Source organism: Panulirus ornatus, chromosome 10 (assembly GCF_036320965.1).
Source record: "Panulirus ornatus isolate Po-2019 chromosome 10, ASM3632096v1, whole genome shotgun sequence".
Lineage (NCBI taxonomy): Eukaryota > Metazoa > Arthropoda > Malacostraca > Decapoda > Palinuridae > Panulirus > Panulirus ornatus.
The window spans coordinates 59,186,026-59,203,026 of record NC_092233.1 but is presented as its reverse complement, the minus strand read 5'-3'; the positions used below and the strand labels follow the sequence as shown (position 1 = coordinate 59,203,026).

Sequence of the window (17,001 nt, the reverse complement as noted above, 5' to 3'; positions counted from 1 at the left end):
TTACATAGAGTCAAATGAAATACAGGGCAATGTTATTATTAGATTAGATATATGTACTAAAGATATTATCTTGACATGGGTACCTGGTCACTGCGATATCTACGGCCTTGAATAAGCCAAGTTGGCCATGTCGACCTCAGAACTCGAGGAGGTGTTTCCGATCCCTTGAGAGCTGGAGTCCTGCCATTCCTTGGGGAAGACAATCAGTCCTTCCGTGGCAGGCAGAGTCAGTGGACCAGCCTGACAATAAACAATAGATTTAAACAAGAAGTGGCCGATTGGCCGACTTCCAACAGGAAGAGCAGGAGAGAGGAAGTTGTGCTGGCCCCCCCGCCTCAGAATGAATTGCAGATACACCACCCACCTTAAACCTTACACTGAAAACACCTTCCCCTCCAATATGCCATATAGAAAATGGTATTGATTCAGTTAAACACATCTTCCGTTGCACACAGTTCACGCGACAGTGGATGAAACTGTTAGACCACTTACAAATAAAAGAATTACCATTTACAATAGAAAATATACTCGGGGACAACTCGAGTATTATCAATCGGTTGATCTTCCTCAGGGGAAACTAAACTAACCCAGGTGTTATAATGTGGAACCTCGGCTCCGTGCTCCTGCGGTAGGGCTGGGCACACGGTAGACTCCCTCCCACCTGGGGCTAGAGGGTGTGGTGGGTGACCATGTCTCAACACATTCTCGTGGAGCGAGAAGGTACAGTGCTGAGGTCCATGGTGGCCCTGGGCTGGTGGTCTGCTGATTATATATGTGGTTGTTCATGATGAAGGCCTGTCTCCACCTGTCCTATGTCCTTTGTAGTAATTGCAGCGGGAGTGGGTGCAAAGTACCGACTGGGTGGTTCTGCCGTCACGCTGGTGCAGCACCCACTAAACATTGTATTCTTTCATATACATACATTATTTATAATTGATATATATGTATATCTAGCTAGGGTTAGGATGTATTTAGCTCATAGGGACAAATCTGCAAGTCAAAAATCAAATAGGGTCACAGGCCTAATGACCTTCCTTATAGGTCGATGGCCGTCAAACCCGACAAACAACTACATGGATCATTCCGATGCCACATTCTCAACGTCAGGATGGCCGAGTTTAGGGGGCGCATCTAGGACATATTCACCTTTACCCTGATGACAAATGCTTGTAGAAAAATGAATCTAGGACTGGCTACTGGGTCGATGCGAAAGCTGCCCGGAGACGAAGCAATTGTCGCATCTATGGTTTACCTATTATCCAGTAGTGTGTGCTGGTGTGTGTGTGTTATTGATGATGGAAATATTGCATATAATGGGGTATGGGACACCTCTAACCCGCGCTGAACTGGTTTACGGTGAGGGACATGATGGGCAGAGGGAAGTTGTAAGTGCCAGAGCACCCAGGTCAGACGAAACTGATCCCCAAAGTCTGTCTAGTTATTTTCTCTTTAATCTTTCAAAAATTTTACAACTGTGCGGTGGATATTATTTTCCCTTTGAGGATTATCACGAAATTTATTTTGTTGATAATAGAGACAAATATTTGGTTATGACAAGGTGTTTAAACGTTCCTAAAGAAGGTTCAAGCTGGAGGATTCACCGCTTCAACACGGTACGATACGTCGGTGTGATATGGCCTTTAACCTGACGCTTTTATGGGGCAGAGGGAAGTTAACGTCATCACACCTAACTTCGTCCCGTCGTGTTCAAGAGGTTAAGCAGCTAGTGCCCTAGAATTGGCAGCACCCCCTCGCCACAAGTGGGTCACCTTGATCACACCACCTACCTCAAAACAGGAGAACTTCACCACTCGAGGCAAGCCACCGAGCGAGCAACCAGAGGAGCAAACACACCATCACTGCCAGACATCACCCTTACTCACAGTAGCATAGAAAACGAACACACCATCACTGTCAGACATCACCCTTACTCACAATAGCATAGAAAACGAATATAGCAATCATGAGACGCCAACTGGAACAAGTGATGACGTAGTGCATAAGCATGATTATGTGATTAAAGAAGACACAGGAGAGAGAGATCAAGAGGAGATACAGAACCCAACAATACGCAGCTGAACAATTCTTTGATAGTATAGATTGAGGAAAAGTTCTATAACCAGAGTGTAGAACAGCGTTATGGAAGGTTTTGTAAAGTCTTCAAAGAAGGAGTTAAGAAGATGGGTATGGCTGGATCCACACAGAGGGTAAAGGTTGAGAAAAATAGAGATATGGTTCATTAAAAGGTGTCAGAAGAAGCTGGGGATTTAGATATATACTCTGGAGGAGATAGATATGACAGCAGCCAGCCAGCATTTGAAAGTTAGAAGAGAGCAAGAGACAAGTGCCACACGATAGGGAAGGAGGAGCAGCTAAACTCATAAGGCCACAAGATAGGGAAGGAGGAGCAGCTAAACTCATAAGGCCACAAGATAGGGAAGGAGGAGCAGCTAAACTCATAAGGCCACAAGAGAGGGAAGGAGGAGCAGCTAAACTCATAAGGCCACAAGATAGGGAAGGAGGAACAGCTAAACTCTGAAAAGAATTTTGCGATGGACGCAATAAACAACCCGAAACTTTTCATGTTAAAGAGCAGCTGATCAGGCTTAGGAAATCTGAAGGAAGAATTGTCGTGGGTGATGGTATATGCCTGAAGGTGAATAAGTTGCTAAACATTTTCACATTGGAGGACACCAAAGCCCCACCGCTTGTGAGATGGAAGGCATCAGAATTGATGGAGAAGATATAAGAAGGCTGTTACAAAATCTTTACCCACCTTAAAGCTCATGATCATGATGGAGTCTGGCCTTATATTTTGAAGAAATCTGTACCATGCATTTTGCAGATCTCACAAGACTTCTATGAGCGAGTGGGCTCCATCCTAGACAAAATAGATGGGTGGGTAGACTGCGTGTTCCTCGAGTGCAAGAGCGTTTGACACAACCACATCGGAGGTTGATTAAGAAGCTGGATTTACCGGTAGAAGAAGAATGGAAGGTGGAAGAAAGCAAAGACACGTTACTGAACCATTTTCGGAATGAATTGTAGTCATGAGTGGCGTGCCACAGGGTTCGGTCGTGGGCCCATGTAAACGCCTCTCCGGATGGACCGGACGGTTATTCAAAGATGTTTTGCTGATGATACCGAGGTCTTGAGAGAGGTAAGGAACTCTCTGATGACTGCCTCGGCTGACGAGGAAACCTGAACAAACTCCAAAAGTAGTCCGGTAATGGCTGGTGAAATTTAAGTAGGGTAGCTGTAGATTAATGAATTCAGATGAGACACGATGCAATATTGGTCTTAGGTGCAATTAAAACACTGGAAATAAGGTACAAGAATGTGTACATGAAAGAGATCCAGGAGACGGCATTGATTTTAATGTCGCTCGAGTTGTTCATCAGGAATTTTTTTTAAGGGAATAAACTCTGCTGGCAGAAATTAAATTCGCATGCAACTGTCTGAATAAGAAACTGTTCAGTAAAACTATTTGCAAAATATGTCAGACCAAAAGTGGGCTATGCCTCACGAACGTGGTCGCTGCACTTCAAAAAAAGATAAAGATTAAATTATGAAATTCCAGAGAAAGGCAGCTGAGATGATATCTGTATCAAGACAGCTAAACTACAGTACTGAGATGTTGAAGGCTACAGATTTGTCCACCACAGAGGAGAGAAGAGTTTGGGGTGATCTGATCGTAGCCATCAAGTTCCCAAATCAGTTGGATGACAGTGACAGTGAACGGGTCTTTATGAGCAGTAGAGACAGAGTAACCTGAGTTCATAACAAGGAGCTGGTTGGAAATCCTCCTCAGCTCTTGCCTCTGGAGTCAGCATGACGAGCCGGCCTGCAGCTGACAATTTACGCTTCAAGAATCAGTGGAAAAGATTTCCATATTTTTTCCCCCCCCCACCTTGTTCAACATCATGCTTTTCGAAAAGTTTTCCTTTTTTTTTTTTTATTGTGCTACACTGATTGCTTTCTCGCATAAATGTGTGTGTGTGTGTGTGGTCGATAAACCCTGTGGGAGTAGTAGGGATTAGCGCTCCTCCAGCTGACCACAGCATTATTTCAACCTTTGTTGTCTACACTCTCTCACTGCCAGCTTCTCCAAGTTAATGTGTTGAACGACGGAACTGACCTTTTGAGCGTGACGTTACGACTCTTAGGGTATGATGGCCTGACCTCTAGCCCGACCAGGGAGGGTCAGGTCAAAGGCCATTCTATCATACCCAAGGGTGTCGTGAGCATTGTAACGAAGGGTCGTGAGCGTTGGACATCACTACGTGCTCAAGGGTCGTACCGTGGCGTTGAAAAGGGGGGTCGTTATCTCTTCTTAACTGAAATGGTCGCGTGGCGTCGTGTTCACGAGTTACACATGCTTCGTTTGGAGAGCTCAAAAAAAAAAATTCCTCGAGGTTACATATTCTGTTTGCGTCGTCAGGTGAAGGTGAGGACAGAAAGGCTATTCCTGGGCTGGCCCAGCCAACCGTCGTCTCGTGCCAAGCTATTTATAACGTGATGCGTATGTATACATTTCTACTGTTAACCCCACCCCACCCCACAGCAATGCTTGAGAACAATAATGACTTATTCTCCTCAGTGCTATGATATTACGTGTCCTACACCTGGGTTGAATCAGAATATGCACTTTACTATCTCAACTCACTCAGTTCCCTTAAGTACGCAGCTTTAACTCACTTGAGCAAAAGACGATTTACTTAACAGACTAACACACACCTCGAGTATGAAGACTTACTTAACTAGGAATGTGGGAGGCTAGGTAATGTGGGAAGGTAGGAATGTGGGAGGCTAGGTAATGTGGGAAGGTAGGTAATGTGGGAAGGTAGGAATGTGGGAGGCTAGGTAATATGGGAAGGTAGGGAATGTGGGAGGCTAGGTAATATGGGAAGGTAGGGAATGTGGGAGGCTAGGTAATGTGGGAAGGTAGGGTATGTGGGAAGGTAGGAATGTGGGAGGCTAGGTAATATGGGAAGGTAGGAATGTGGGAGGCTAGGTAATATGGGAAGGTAGGGAATGTGGGAAGGTAGGAATGTGGGAGGCTAGGTAATATGGGAAGGTAGGGAATGTGGGAAGGTAGGAATGTGGGAGGCTAGGTAATGTGGGAAGGTAGGAATGTGGGAGGCTAGGTAATGTGGGAAGGTAGGAATGTGGGAGGCTAGGTAATATGGGAAGGTAGGAATGTGGGAGGCTAGGTAATGTGGGAAGGTAGGGTATGTGGGAAGGTAGGGAATGTGGGAAGGTAGGGAATGTGGGAAGGTAGGAATGTGGGAGGCTAGGTAATATGGGAAGGTAGGGAATGTGGGAGGCTAGGTAATGTGGGAAGGTAGGGTATGTGGGAAGGTAGGAATGTGGGAGGCTAGGTAATATGGGAAGGTAGGAATGTGGGAGGCTAGGTAATATGGGAAGGTAGGGAATGTGGGAAGGTAGGTAATGTGGGAAGGTAGGGAATGTGGGAGGCTAGGTAATGTGGGAAGGTAGGAATGTGGGAGGCTAGGTAATGTGGGAAGGTAGGAATGTGGGAGGCTAGGTAATATGGGAAGGTAGGGAATGTGGGAAGGTAGGAATGTGGGAGGCTAGGTAATATGGGAAGGTAGGGAATGTGGAAGGCCGGGAATGTGGGAAGGTAGGAATGTGGGAGGCTAGGTAATATGGGAAGGTAGGAATGTGGGAGGCTAGGTAATATGGGAAGGTAGGGAATGTGGGAGGCTAGGTAATGTGGGAAGGTAGGGTATGTGGGAAGGTAGGAATGTGGGAGGCTAGGTAATGTGGGAAGGTAGGAATGTGGGAGGCTAGGTAATATGGGAAGGTAGGGAATGTGGGAGGCTAGGTAATGTGGGAAGGTAGGAATGTGGGAGGCTAGGTAATATGGGAAGGTAGGGAATGTGGGAAGGTAGGTAATGTGGGAAGGTAGGGAATGTGGGAAGGTAGGAATGTGGGAGGCTAGGTAATATGGGAAGGTAGGGAATGTGGGAGGCTAGGTAATGTGGGAAGGTAGGTAATGTGGGAAGGTAGGAATGTGGGAGGCTAGGTAATATGGGAAGGTAGGAATGTGGGAGGCTAGGTAATATGGGAAGGTAGGGAATGTGGGAAGGTAGGAATGTGGGAGGCTAGGTAATGTGGGAAGGTAGGTAATGTGGGAAGGTAGGGAATGTGGGAAGGTAGGGTATGTGGGAAGGTAGGTAATGTGGGAAGGTAGGGTATGTGGGAAGGTAGGAATGTGGGAGGCTAGGTAATATGGGAAGGTAGGAATGTGGGAGGCTAGGTAATGTGGGAAGGTAGGTAATGTGGGAAGGTAGGAATGTGGGAGGCTAGGTAATGTGGGAAGGTAGGTAATGTGGGAAGGTAGGAATGTGGGAGGCTAGGTAATATGGGAAGGTAGGAATGTGGGAGGCTAGGTAATATGGGAAGGTAGGAATGTGGGAGGCTAGGTAATGTGGGAAGGTAGGGAATGTGGGAAGGTAGGTAATGTGGGAAGGTAGGGTATGTGGGAAGGTAGGTAATGTGGGAAGGTAGGTAATGTGGGAAGGTAGGTAATGTGGGAAGGTAGGAATGTGGGAGGCTAGGTAATGTGGGAAGGTAGGAATGTGGGAGGCTAGGTAATATGGGAAGGTAGGAATGTGGGAGGCTAGGTAATATGGGAAGGTAGGAATGTGGGAGGCTAGGTAATGTGGGAAGGTAGGGAATGTGGGAAGGTAGGGTATGTGGGAAGGTAGGGTATGTGGGAAGGTAGGGTATGTGGGAAGGTAGGTAATGTGGGAAGGTAGGTAATGTGGGAAGGTAGGAATGTGGGAGGCTAGGTAATGTGGGAAGGTAGGTAATGTGGGAAGGTAGGAATGTGGGAGGCTAGGTAATATGGGAAGGTAGGAATGTGGGAGGCTAGGTAATATGGGAAGGTAGGAATGTGGGAGGCTAGGTAATATGGGAAGGTAGGGAATGTGGGAGGCTAGGTAATATGGGAAGGTAGGAATGTGGGAGGCTAGGTAATATGGGAAGGTAGGAATGTGGGAGGCTAGGTAATGTGGGAAGGTAGGGAATGTGGGAGGCTAGGTAATATGGGAAGGTAGGAATGTGGGAGGCTAGGTAATATGGGAAGGTAGGAATGTGGGAGGCTAGGTAATATGGGAAGGTAGGAATGTGGGAGGCTAGGTAATATGGGAAGGTAGGGAATGTGGGAGGCTAGGTAATATGGGAAGGTAGGAATGTGGGAGGCTAGGTAATGTGGGAAGGCCGGGAATGTGGGAAGGTAGGGAATGTGGGAGGCTAGGTAATATGGGAAGGTAGGGAATGTGGGAGGCTAGGTAATATGGGAAGGTAGGAATGTGGGAGGCTAGGTAATGTGGGAAGGTAGGAATGTGGGAGGCTAGGTAATGTGGGAAGGTAGGTAATGTGGGAAGGTAGGAATGTGGGAGGCTAGGTAATGTGGGAAGGTAGGAATGTGGGAGGCTAGGTAATATGGGAAGGTAGGAATGTGGGAGGCTAGGTAATGTGGGAAGGTAGGGAATGTGGGAGGCTGGGTAATATGGGAAGGTAGGGAATGTGGGAGGCTAGGTAATATGGGAAGGTAGGGAATGTGGGAGGCTAGGTAATATGGGAAGGTAGGGAATGTGGGAGGCTAGGTAATGTGGGAAGGTAGGGTATGTGGGAAGGTAGGTAATGTGGGAAGGTAGGGAATGTGGGAAGGTAAGTAGTGTGGGAGGGTAGGTAGTGTGGGAAGGTAGATAGCGTGGGAGGGTAGGTAGTGTGGGAAGGTTGGTAGCGTGGAAGGGTAGGTAGTGTGGGAGGCTAGATAGTGTGGGAGGGTTGGTAACGTGGTGCTGGAAGACATGCAGTGTGGGATACACTGGAAAAAAAAAAGGGGATAGATGAATGGAAACCTGTTGGTCCATGTTATGGTTGTCTGTGGTTATAATCTTTGTCCTGGGAACAGGGTAGTAAAGCAGGAGGCACATCCTCACCCAGTAACTCCATCTTGCTGGACAGCCAGCAGGAAGAAGGGATACTGTATGGCATGTAGAATTATACTGCCGTTGGAATTCGTAGGAAACTGTGAATAGAAGTTTGCCCACTGTAACTGTGGTGAGTTTCTCCAGAGCTGAACTCGAAAAAAGATGCTGTTGAATATATTTTCCCCCCTTATTGAAGCAAGATATATGCTGATGATGCATACTAATGATGTATTTGTCCTGCTTTGATATGAAGGTAATGATAGTTTTTTGTATATACTACATTTGGTGGTCATTCATTTTCAGTGTTCTACATTTCCACAGCTAAATAATAAAATTGAATGCCGACTGTGCCATTACATCTCTTTCCTGTTAATTTCATAACGATATATTTGTTGAATCTCTCTCATCCGAAGACTACGTATGATATGGTGTCGAAATTATTTGATATTTTGAATGCTTTCAAACCTTAGGTGCACTTCTTTAAAAGATGGATTCCAGGTCATGGAGTCCCCCAAAATACTTATTTCCGAGTGGCAGAATTAGTTTTCTTGCTCCTCTTTGAATATGATCTACTGTGCCTTCGTCACTGGTAGACTTTTGGTGATTATAATTGAACGGTGTACTTCATTATGAAGGTTGATGAGAGGTTCATAAAGTGTGGTTACTTTATCCTTACTGTATCCTCCTCTTTATTGTTTGTATTTCTATGAAAATGAGTTATATGCAGAAGACAGTGTTTTTAGCATTTTCGTCCTTCCCCTTTAATGATAGTTTACCAAAAAAAAGAATCACATTTCTGATTAAATTTCTATCGCTCTTTTGGGTTAGGTTACCTAATTACGTTTGTAAATTCTGAAGTCCTCCCAACCAGTCCTAAATGTAGATCTTGCTAGTCCGCTCGCTATCCATATAACAGATTCAGTTTCGCCTGCTGTAACCTTTTATTCTCCTTGGGTCTTTTATTTTATTCGGCATCTTCTTGAAGGAATTTTGAAGATCTACGTAAGAAATGTCTGGGAGTATTTTGAAGTACTCGTAATTTTAAACTCGTAAACTTGGAAACTCGGATTTAAAATATTTGTTTGCAAAGGAAGGCATATCTTGACGGTAAAGATAATGGACCAATAGCAATTTTGACTTCTTTTCCTTATATATATATTTTTTTTTGTTAAAGAATTCCTCAGAGTGTTTCTACAGCGTTGTGAGAAATTCTAACATTATTTTTCCTGGTCCCATTATTCTTTTTCGTAAGTTTTTTCCTGGTCCTGTATTTCTTTTTCGTACAACTTTTGTAGATTTACATACATATACTTCTCTTGGTTGCCATTTAGGTTAGGTACCATGTTAGCATTACTTTGCTTTATTAACTACTTGATTCTTCTAGTCATCCAACCTGGTATATTTCTGTCACCACTTTTCACCGTTTTGTTCATAAAATGTCTCCACATTCTTTCACTTCTTTTACGTCCCGAAGCCGATAACAGTGTACATTACTAGCGTTGTGGCGCATATCTTCAAGGTATGCTAATCTAAAACTCTATAACATCGTGGTGTTATCACTGAAGTCGAAACTGTAGTATACAGTGAATTGGTTAATGTTATGATCACTATTACCTGGCTTGTACACCGGCCTCACTAGCAAGGTGGATGTTGTGGGGTTGTTGGGGAGGTAGATGATATGGGATCTTGAGGTAGATGATTAGGTATATAGGCAGGTTCGTAGTGTGGGGCGGTAGGTAGTGTGGGCTGAGGGAAGGAAGATCTTTTGGTGGATGTGGGGAGATAGTTGGGATGGGAATGTAGGAAGTGTGGGAAGGTAGCCATTGTGGGTGTGGGGAAGGAGACAGCGTGGGGTAGAGGTAGTGCTCTGTGTATGGGGCGGGGGGGGGGGGGTTAGCTAGTGAGGGGGTTTGAGGAAGCGGGTTAGTGTAGGGTGGTGTGGAGAGGACTGGCCTAAGATCTTAAACCGAATTCCTCAGGGAACCTAGAGCGGTGGGTTATACTTTCACCTACCTCCTCCATCACTCAGCAAAGGCCGTCCACACACACTCCTACCTTGAACCTTCATCATATGGAAGAAAAAGATTTGGCCTCTGGCGGTAGTTTGGGTTCTGAATGTGTTCTTGCGTACCTCTCATGGGTACATGTTGACACCCAAATGGCGTCGTATAATTCAATATATTTTCACCCTTCCCCATTACCATTATTATTGTTATGTTTTGAGGCAAACGATTCTATTTTTTTCTTATATAATTTCTACAGTTTTGTAGATAGTCTTTCATTAGATTGCATCACAGTATGCTTTTTTTTTTTTATTTTCATGTTTGGCTTCATCAGCAAACACATGAAATTCATCCCTTCAGACGAGTCATGTACACACAACAGGAATTATGGTTTACTCATACATGAGCCCTGAGGGATTCCACTTGTATCTCTCGCTCATTCAGATAAAAAAGAAAAAAAAAAAACACGAATCTCACTCCATATCCACAGCTCAGCGTGTCTACCACCTTGACTTTATTATTGAGACTTCTTCTGTGAGGAAGTGCGTTAGAGGCTTTGTGGCAAATTAAGATTACGCCGGTGCATTCCATCAACTCATCTCGCACCCAAGACATCACCGTCAAATCCTTGACATTAGCAATGCTTTTATAAGCTTTTCCTTGGTAATATCCGGCCCATATTTGTAGAGTACCTTCCATTTGGAAACTTTCTCAGGTCTGCTTTGGTTAATATATGGATGTAGTTGAATTAGTGTTCTCTGTCACTTTTCTTAAAGGCAAGGCCTCAAGTGGTCCAACCACCTCCTCCCCATCCTTGCCACGGCATGTGGTCCAACCACCTCCTGCCCATCCTGGCCACGGTATGTGGTCCAACCACCTCCTCTCCAGCCTGGCCACGGCATGTGATCCAACCACCTCCTTAGCCTGTCCACGTAGAGTTGAACCAACCACACTGTTGACGCCAGAACTTCCTCAGGTTCTGAAGGATTTCCTCATTTTCATTTCCACTAATAATTGTGTTGACATGTCTGAGGTGGCAGGGGTCAGTGTGGTGTGTGGCAGGGAGGCGCCTGACTTTAGCTGGCAAGGGCTGACTGAGGTTTGATGGCAGGGGAAAGTACCTGATTCTCTCTCTCTCTCTGGCCGGCAGGGGCTTGAGGCAGGTGACTGGCATCCTCCCAGGCTGGCTGGTAGGGATTTGAGCCTGGACGGGACGATCAATAGTGCCTGGTAGGATGACTGGGAGGGAGGGGGGGGGGGTGATTCTGCATGACACACACCAACCACACTCTGCTGGACCCGTCATACTGCGACGTATACCACATACTGTCATGTACGTGCACGACATACCCTCCCGTCCTGTCCCATCCCATGTTGCCACGTACAGAACATACTGCCCCGTCCTGTCTCCTCCCATGTTGCCACGTACAGAACATACTGCCCCGTCCTGTCCCCTCCCATGTTGCCACGTACAGAACATACTGCCCCGTCTTGTCTCCTCTCATGTTGCCACGTACAGAACATACTGCCCCGTCCTGTCCCCTCCCATGTTGCCACGTACCGAAGAACATACTGCCCCGTCCTGTACCTACCCATGTTGCCACGTACAGAACATACTGCCCCGTTCTGTCCCTTCCCATGTTGCCACGTACAGAACATACTGCTCCGTTCTGTCCCTTCCCATGTTGTCACGTACCGAAGAACATACTGCCCCGTCCTGTCCCTTCCCATGTTGCCACGTACAGAAGAACATACTGCCCCGTCCTGTCCCTTCCCATGTTGCCACGTACAGAACATACTGCCCCGTCCTGTCTCCTCTCATGTTGCCACGTACAGAACATACTGCCCTGTCTTGTCCCCTCCCATGTTGCCACGTACAGAACATACTGCCCCGTCCTGTCCCTTCCCATGTTGCCACGTACAGAACATACTGCCCCGTCCTGTCCCTTCCCATGTTGCCACGTACAGAACATATTGCCCATCCTTTCCCTTCCCATACTGCCTCGTCCTGTACCCTCCCATGTTGCCACGTACAGAACATACTGCCCTATCTTGTCTCCTCCCATGTTGCCACGTACAGAACATACTGCCCCGTCTTGTCCCCTCCCATGTTGCCACGTACAGAACGTGCTGGACGCTGGTGCTACGTAGTGGTGGTAATGTAGTGGGGACTTACAACGCGGGTACAGACCGGGTACAGTCCCCTTATCGTTACTGTAGTAGTTATATGTAACATGTTGTATTTATCATTACAGCCAACAGAGGCGTAGAGACCAGTGATGGTGGCGGGGGGGTGACGGGGCGGGGTGTTCAGTCCCCGCCCCTCACGGGGGCGGGGCTCCAGGAGGTCACGCCCGCCCCCCACGTCGACCGCTGGGCCAGGCTGGGCCTCACTTGGCCCAGTTGACTCGCACGGCAGCACCCGTGGACCACTCCTCATGGCCGGGGCTCCCCAGACCCCGCCAGACCCCCATCCCAAGCCACCTCCTGCACAACGCTAAGGTAAGGCCGACGCCCCTCGATACCCTGGCATGTGAGGTGGGGGCGCATGTGAGGTGGGGGCGTTACGGCAGCGCATTGCGGCACAGCCTCTGGCACCCCACCCCACCTCCCTCCGTGACTGACCACCTCACACTGCAGGACTGATCGACTCAATGTTACACGGCTGATCGACCTCTTATTGCTTGACGTATCGACTCAATGTTACGCGAGTGATCGACCCCCTTTATTGCTTGACTGTGTTGTTGTGCGTTTAATTGACCCATTGTTGTGTGAGTCATTGTTCGATCTATTGTTGTGTTTAATCGACCTGTTGTTGTGTGACTGATCGACAAGATGTATGACTGATCGACCTGTTGTCTTAAGTTATCGGCCTGTTGTTATATAGTTTAATCGACCTGTTGTTGAATAGTTTAATCGACCTATTATCGTATGATTGATGAACCAGTTGCCTATCTGATCGACCTGTTGCACCAGGTCGAACAATCATATAACAAAAGATTCCATTACTTATATATGTAACAACTGATTGATCAGTCACGCAACAACGGGCCATTGTCATGCAACAACATGACATTGTCATGCAAATAGCCCGTTCCAGACGTTGCTCTGAGCACCTCTATTCCAGAGCCCCAGATGCCAACTTTTGCCTTCAGCGTAATTCAGTTAAGTGTGGCCATTCTGTATTGATAATGGATTACAATGTGACAATGATTCCAGCGTAAAAAACTGACGAGCTCCCTTTCCCAACCCCCAGCGAGTTTTGCTGCGAGCAACAAGATGTTGGGCCGAGCCAGGAGGGTAGGGAGTGGTGGTCTTTGTCTTCTGGTTACCACAGTAGCGTGGCGACCTCGGAGGTCAGCGTGGGCGAACCAGGAGTCTTGGACGCCTCCCTCACCAGCACCGACACCAGCGATGACGAAGACGACAGCGCCTGGGGGGAGGACGAGTGGCCGGCGAACCGAGCCTTGCCCCTGCCCAAGTGGGGATGCCAGAGGCCAGAGCTCCACCTGGCCACGCTGGAAGAACATCAGACCTTCCTGGGCCGCGTCAGGCAGCACTTGCGTCACATCCTCGCCTCGCACTCCTACGACACCGTCTCAAACTTCGTCATGTAAGTGTTCCTCTCCGGTCTCCTTGCCATGATCTAGTTTTGACCCACAGTGCCCGGTGAGGGCATTTTACGATCCCTTAATCAAGTCATCTTGAGCGACAGGACCCCCCTCGCTGTGCCTCACTAACGCCGGGGGGCTGTGCCGGGTCTTAGGCTGTGCCTCACTAACTCCGGGGGTTTGGTGTCGTCAGGTTCGGCAAGGAGTACGTGTCGTCCCGGGTGCAGTACCCGTCGCTGGACGACTTCTACCGCGAGTACGACCCGCCTCTCCTTCCCGGGCGTCACACCTGCGTCGGCCTGACCTGCCTCCTGGAGACCAGTCTGTCTGGCCTGGAACCTCACTACCCTGGCCTCAAGGACGCCATCTACAAGGTCAGTCTCCAGAATACCCACTGGAACCCACTTCTCTGTGCACTGTCGACACAGTACACAGGAAGTGATGGTGACCCTAACTGTTTGTAGTTACCTATTTGTACTGTGCTGTACGGGGAGGGAGTTCTACACTCGTGGGGCCTCATTTCTTGTACTGTACGGGGAGTTCTACACTGGTGGGGGCCTCATCTCTTGTACTGTAAGGGGAGGGAGTTCTACACTGGTGGGGGCCCCATCTCTTGTACTGTAGGGGAGGGAATTCTGCATTGGTGGGGCCTCATCTCTTGTACTGTAAGGGGAGGGAGTTCTACACTCGTAGGAGCCTCATATATTGAACCGTCCACACTGTCATACAACTGTTTAAACTTGTGTATATTACCCACATCCACACTTTCATTATGTCATTGTGGAAAACAGCATTTTCTCCCGCCTTTTCTCCAGCATTCCTTTCGATTTTTTTGGCTCCCTTTTTTTATTCTCATGCTCTGCTCGAGCCTTGCTGTCTTATACATCACATTGCAAGGGCAAATAGAGAGAGAGAGAGAGAGAGAGAGTGTGTGTGTGTGTGTGTGTGTGTGTGTGTGTGTGTGTGTGTGTGTCTGTGTCTGTGTGTGTGTGTGTGTACAAGATCTGTATGACCCTCCCTTCTGTGTAAGATGTGTATCCGACTTACATGACCCTCGTTGCTATGTGGGGCGGTGTGTTATACTGGTCGAATGATATTTTTTCATCTGAAATATGTCTCTTTTCCTACAAATATAGAACAGTCCAAAGTTTGAAGAAAAAAAGAATGGATATATAACCCGGAATGTATTGATGGTTTTCTCTTAACTGCTCATCCAATGTATTCAAAGTAATGTTTCTTCAAAAATAGGATTTTCAGTATATATATATATATATATATATATATATATATATATATATATATATATATATATATATATATATATATATATATATATATATACATATATATATATATATATATATATATATATATATATATATATATATATATATATATATATATATATATATATGTGTGTGTGTGTGTGTATTTATTCTATTCATTATACTTTGTCGCTGTCTTCCGTGTTAGCGAGGTAGCGCAAGGAAACAGACGAAAGAATGGCCCAACCCATCCACATACATATGTATATCCATACTCGTCCATATATATATATATATATATATATATATATATATATATATATATATATATATATATATATTTCCTAGTGCCACTGTGTGTGTTGAGTTATCGACTTTATCCATAAGAATGTAGAAACATCGATAAATGTAACAATATCCCTTCTTTAGGAAACGCAATTAATTCACAAGTGAAAAGAAAAATGGTGACAACTACAATGAAACGTTCTATGTGAGATAGCCAAAACAATCATCCTTAACCGCCAACTCAAACTTATCCACAGTATCTCACAGACGGAAATGCATTTGCAGGTATTGAACGAGCGGCCTGGACACTGACGGATCATCTTTCTGTGAATAGTTATTTCTCAAGGCCGTTCTTTTAGTATAATATATCTTAGAAACTAATTTTACACCTCAATGTAATTTAAGAATTTATCGGGAAACTCTTAGATCAGTAAAGAAACGAAGAGAGAGGAAACATTATGCATTTCAAAGCAGACGCGTAACTTATAGACTGAATTGTCTGAAACATTGTCGAAAATAACATGACTCGTGTAGTATTTAGTAAAAATTTTCAAAGAATTTTAATCTCTTTCTTTTCCTGCAAAAATATTTGTAAGAATCCAAGTAATCCCAACTTATTTCCTTCTGTAGGAAAAGTCGATAATTCTAACAATAAAGTGGCGCGAGGAAAGTAAACAAGTTATCGCACTTGCTATGACACACGTCCTAATGGTGTCGTAAGCCTAGTTACGATGTCAGAATTGACTACAGGTTAAACCCAGATGGTCTTTGCAGGTGTCGTGTGAGGAGGAAGTGGACCAAGTGGCCTGGTACTGCCAGGGTGACACTCCACCCACCACGTGCGAGAAGGAGCACGTGCTGCTGTGTGTAAGGGTGAGGGTGTGTGGCAGGGTCGGGCTGGTGCTGCTGGACCCTGGCTTCCACGTGGGCGAGCCCATCACCGTCATGGAGGACGGCCAGGAGCCGCAGTCCGGGGCCGTCATCGGCAGCACGGCGCGGACCCAGGTGGTCAGGACGTACCGGTACCGCTGCTGGCCTGACAACACGGCTTATGTGGCCTGGGAGGTGACCGAGGAGAGGGAGACAAGCCCACCTCGCCAGCATACCAGCCTCATCCACGTGGCCCGCCCTTTCCTCTCCGGCATCGACGTGGCGGAGCGTCGCAACCTGGCGTACCCGTTCAAGACTCTGGTGGCCCGGGAGCCTAGCGGTCGCCTCACCTGCGGCCTGTACTTCCCCGTGCGTGAGTGTCGGCAGACGTGCGTCACGCTCTTCCACCAGGTAGCTGGCCAGCCACATCACTTGAAGGTCCCTCTTAACTACTTCCTGGAGGAGACGACCCGGGAGGACCAGATCGAGGCCGCAGTGGCGGCGGTGGCCGAGGGCACCAGCAGGACCCCTGAAGACCTGCGGCTGACTCTAGCGGCGGTGGCGCACCTCCTGCGCGACCAAGACTTCCTTCAGCAGCTCACGCAACTCAATGAAGCCATCGACAGCATCAGCAAGGACAACTGATGGACAGAGGGACGCGCTCTTACCCTTGGGTTTCGAGAGACTATGGACAGTTATCAGAGGGAACCCAGGCGTTGCCAAGACAGTACTTTGAAGCCGACTTAAATCTCATCCTAAGTTCAAAGGGGGGAGGGGGGGGGGACAACTGGGTATGGACGTGCGTGAAGTTTGTCAAAAGTCATAGATAATCTTGAGGAAGTAGATGTCAAAGTTATTATGTTCTATTATATTACCTTACCTAAGTGTATATATTGAGTTGGTTCAGTTTACATAATTTTCTTTATATATATATATATATATATATATATATATATATATATATATATATATATATATATATATATATATATATATATAT

General features: G+C 46.6%; 2 protein-coding genes across 2 annotated transcripts in view; one reads left to right on the top strand and one right to left on the bottom strand.

Moving 5' to 3' along the window:
* CstF64 (cleavage stimulation factor subunit 2 CstF64) overlaps nt 1-230 on the bottom strand; it is a 70,885-nt gene extending 70,655 nt beyond the window's left edge. Inside the window, exon 1 of the mRNA XM_071665994.1 lies at nt 84-230. The gene's annotated coding sequence lies outside the window, so the exon portion shown is untranslated. The remainder of the gene's footprint in view (nt 1-83) is intronic.
* Nucleotides 231-2,180: 1,950 nt separating this feature from the next.
* Nucleotides 2,181-16,998, top strand: LOC139750642 (uncharacterized). The gene is made up of 5 exons (XM_071665318.1): nt 2,181-2,207; nt 2,846-2,898; nt 13,227-13,583; nt 13,775-13,955; nt 15,906-16,998. The coding sequence occupies exons 1-5, from the start codon at nt 2,181-2,183 to the stop codon at nt 16,644-16,646; spliced, it is 1,359 nt and encodes a 452-aa protein (XP_071521419.1). The 3' UTR covers nt 16,647-16,998.
* Nucleotides 16,999-17,001: the final 3 nt, after the last annotated feature.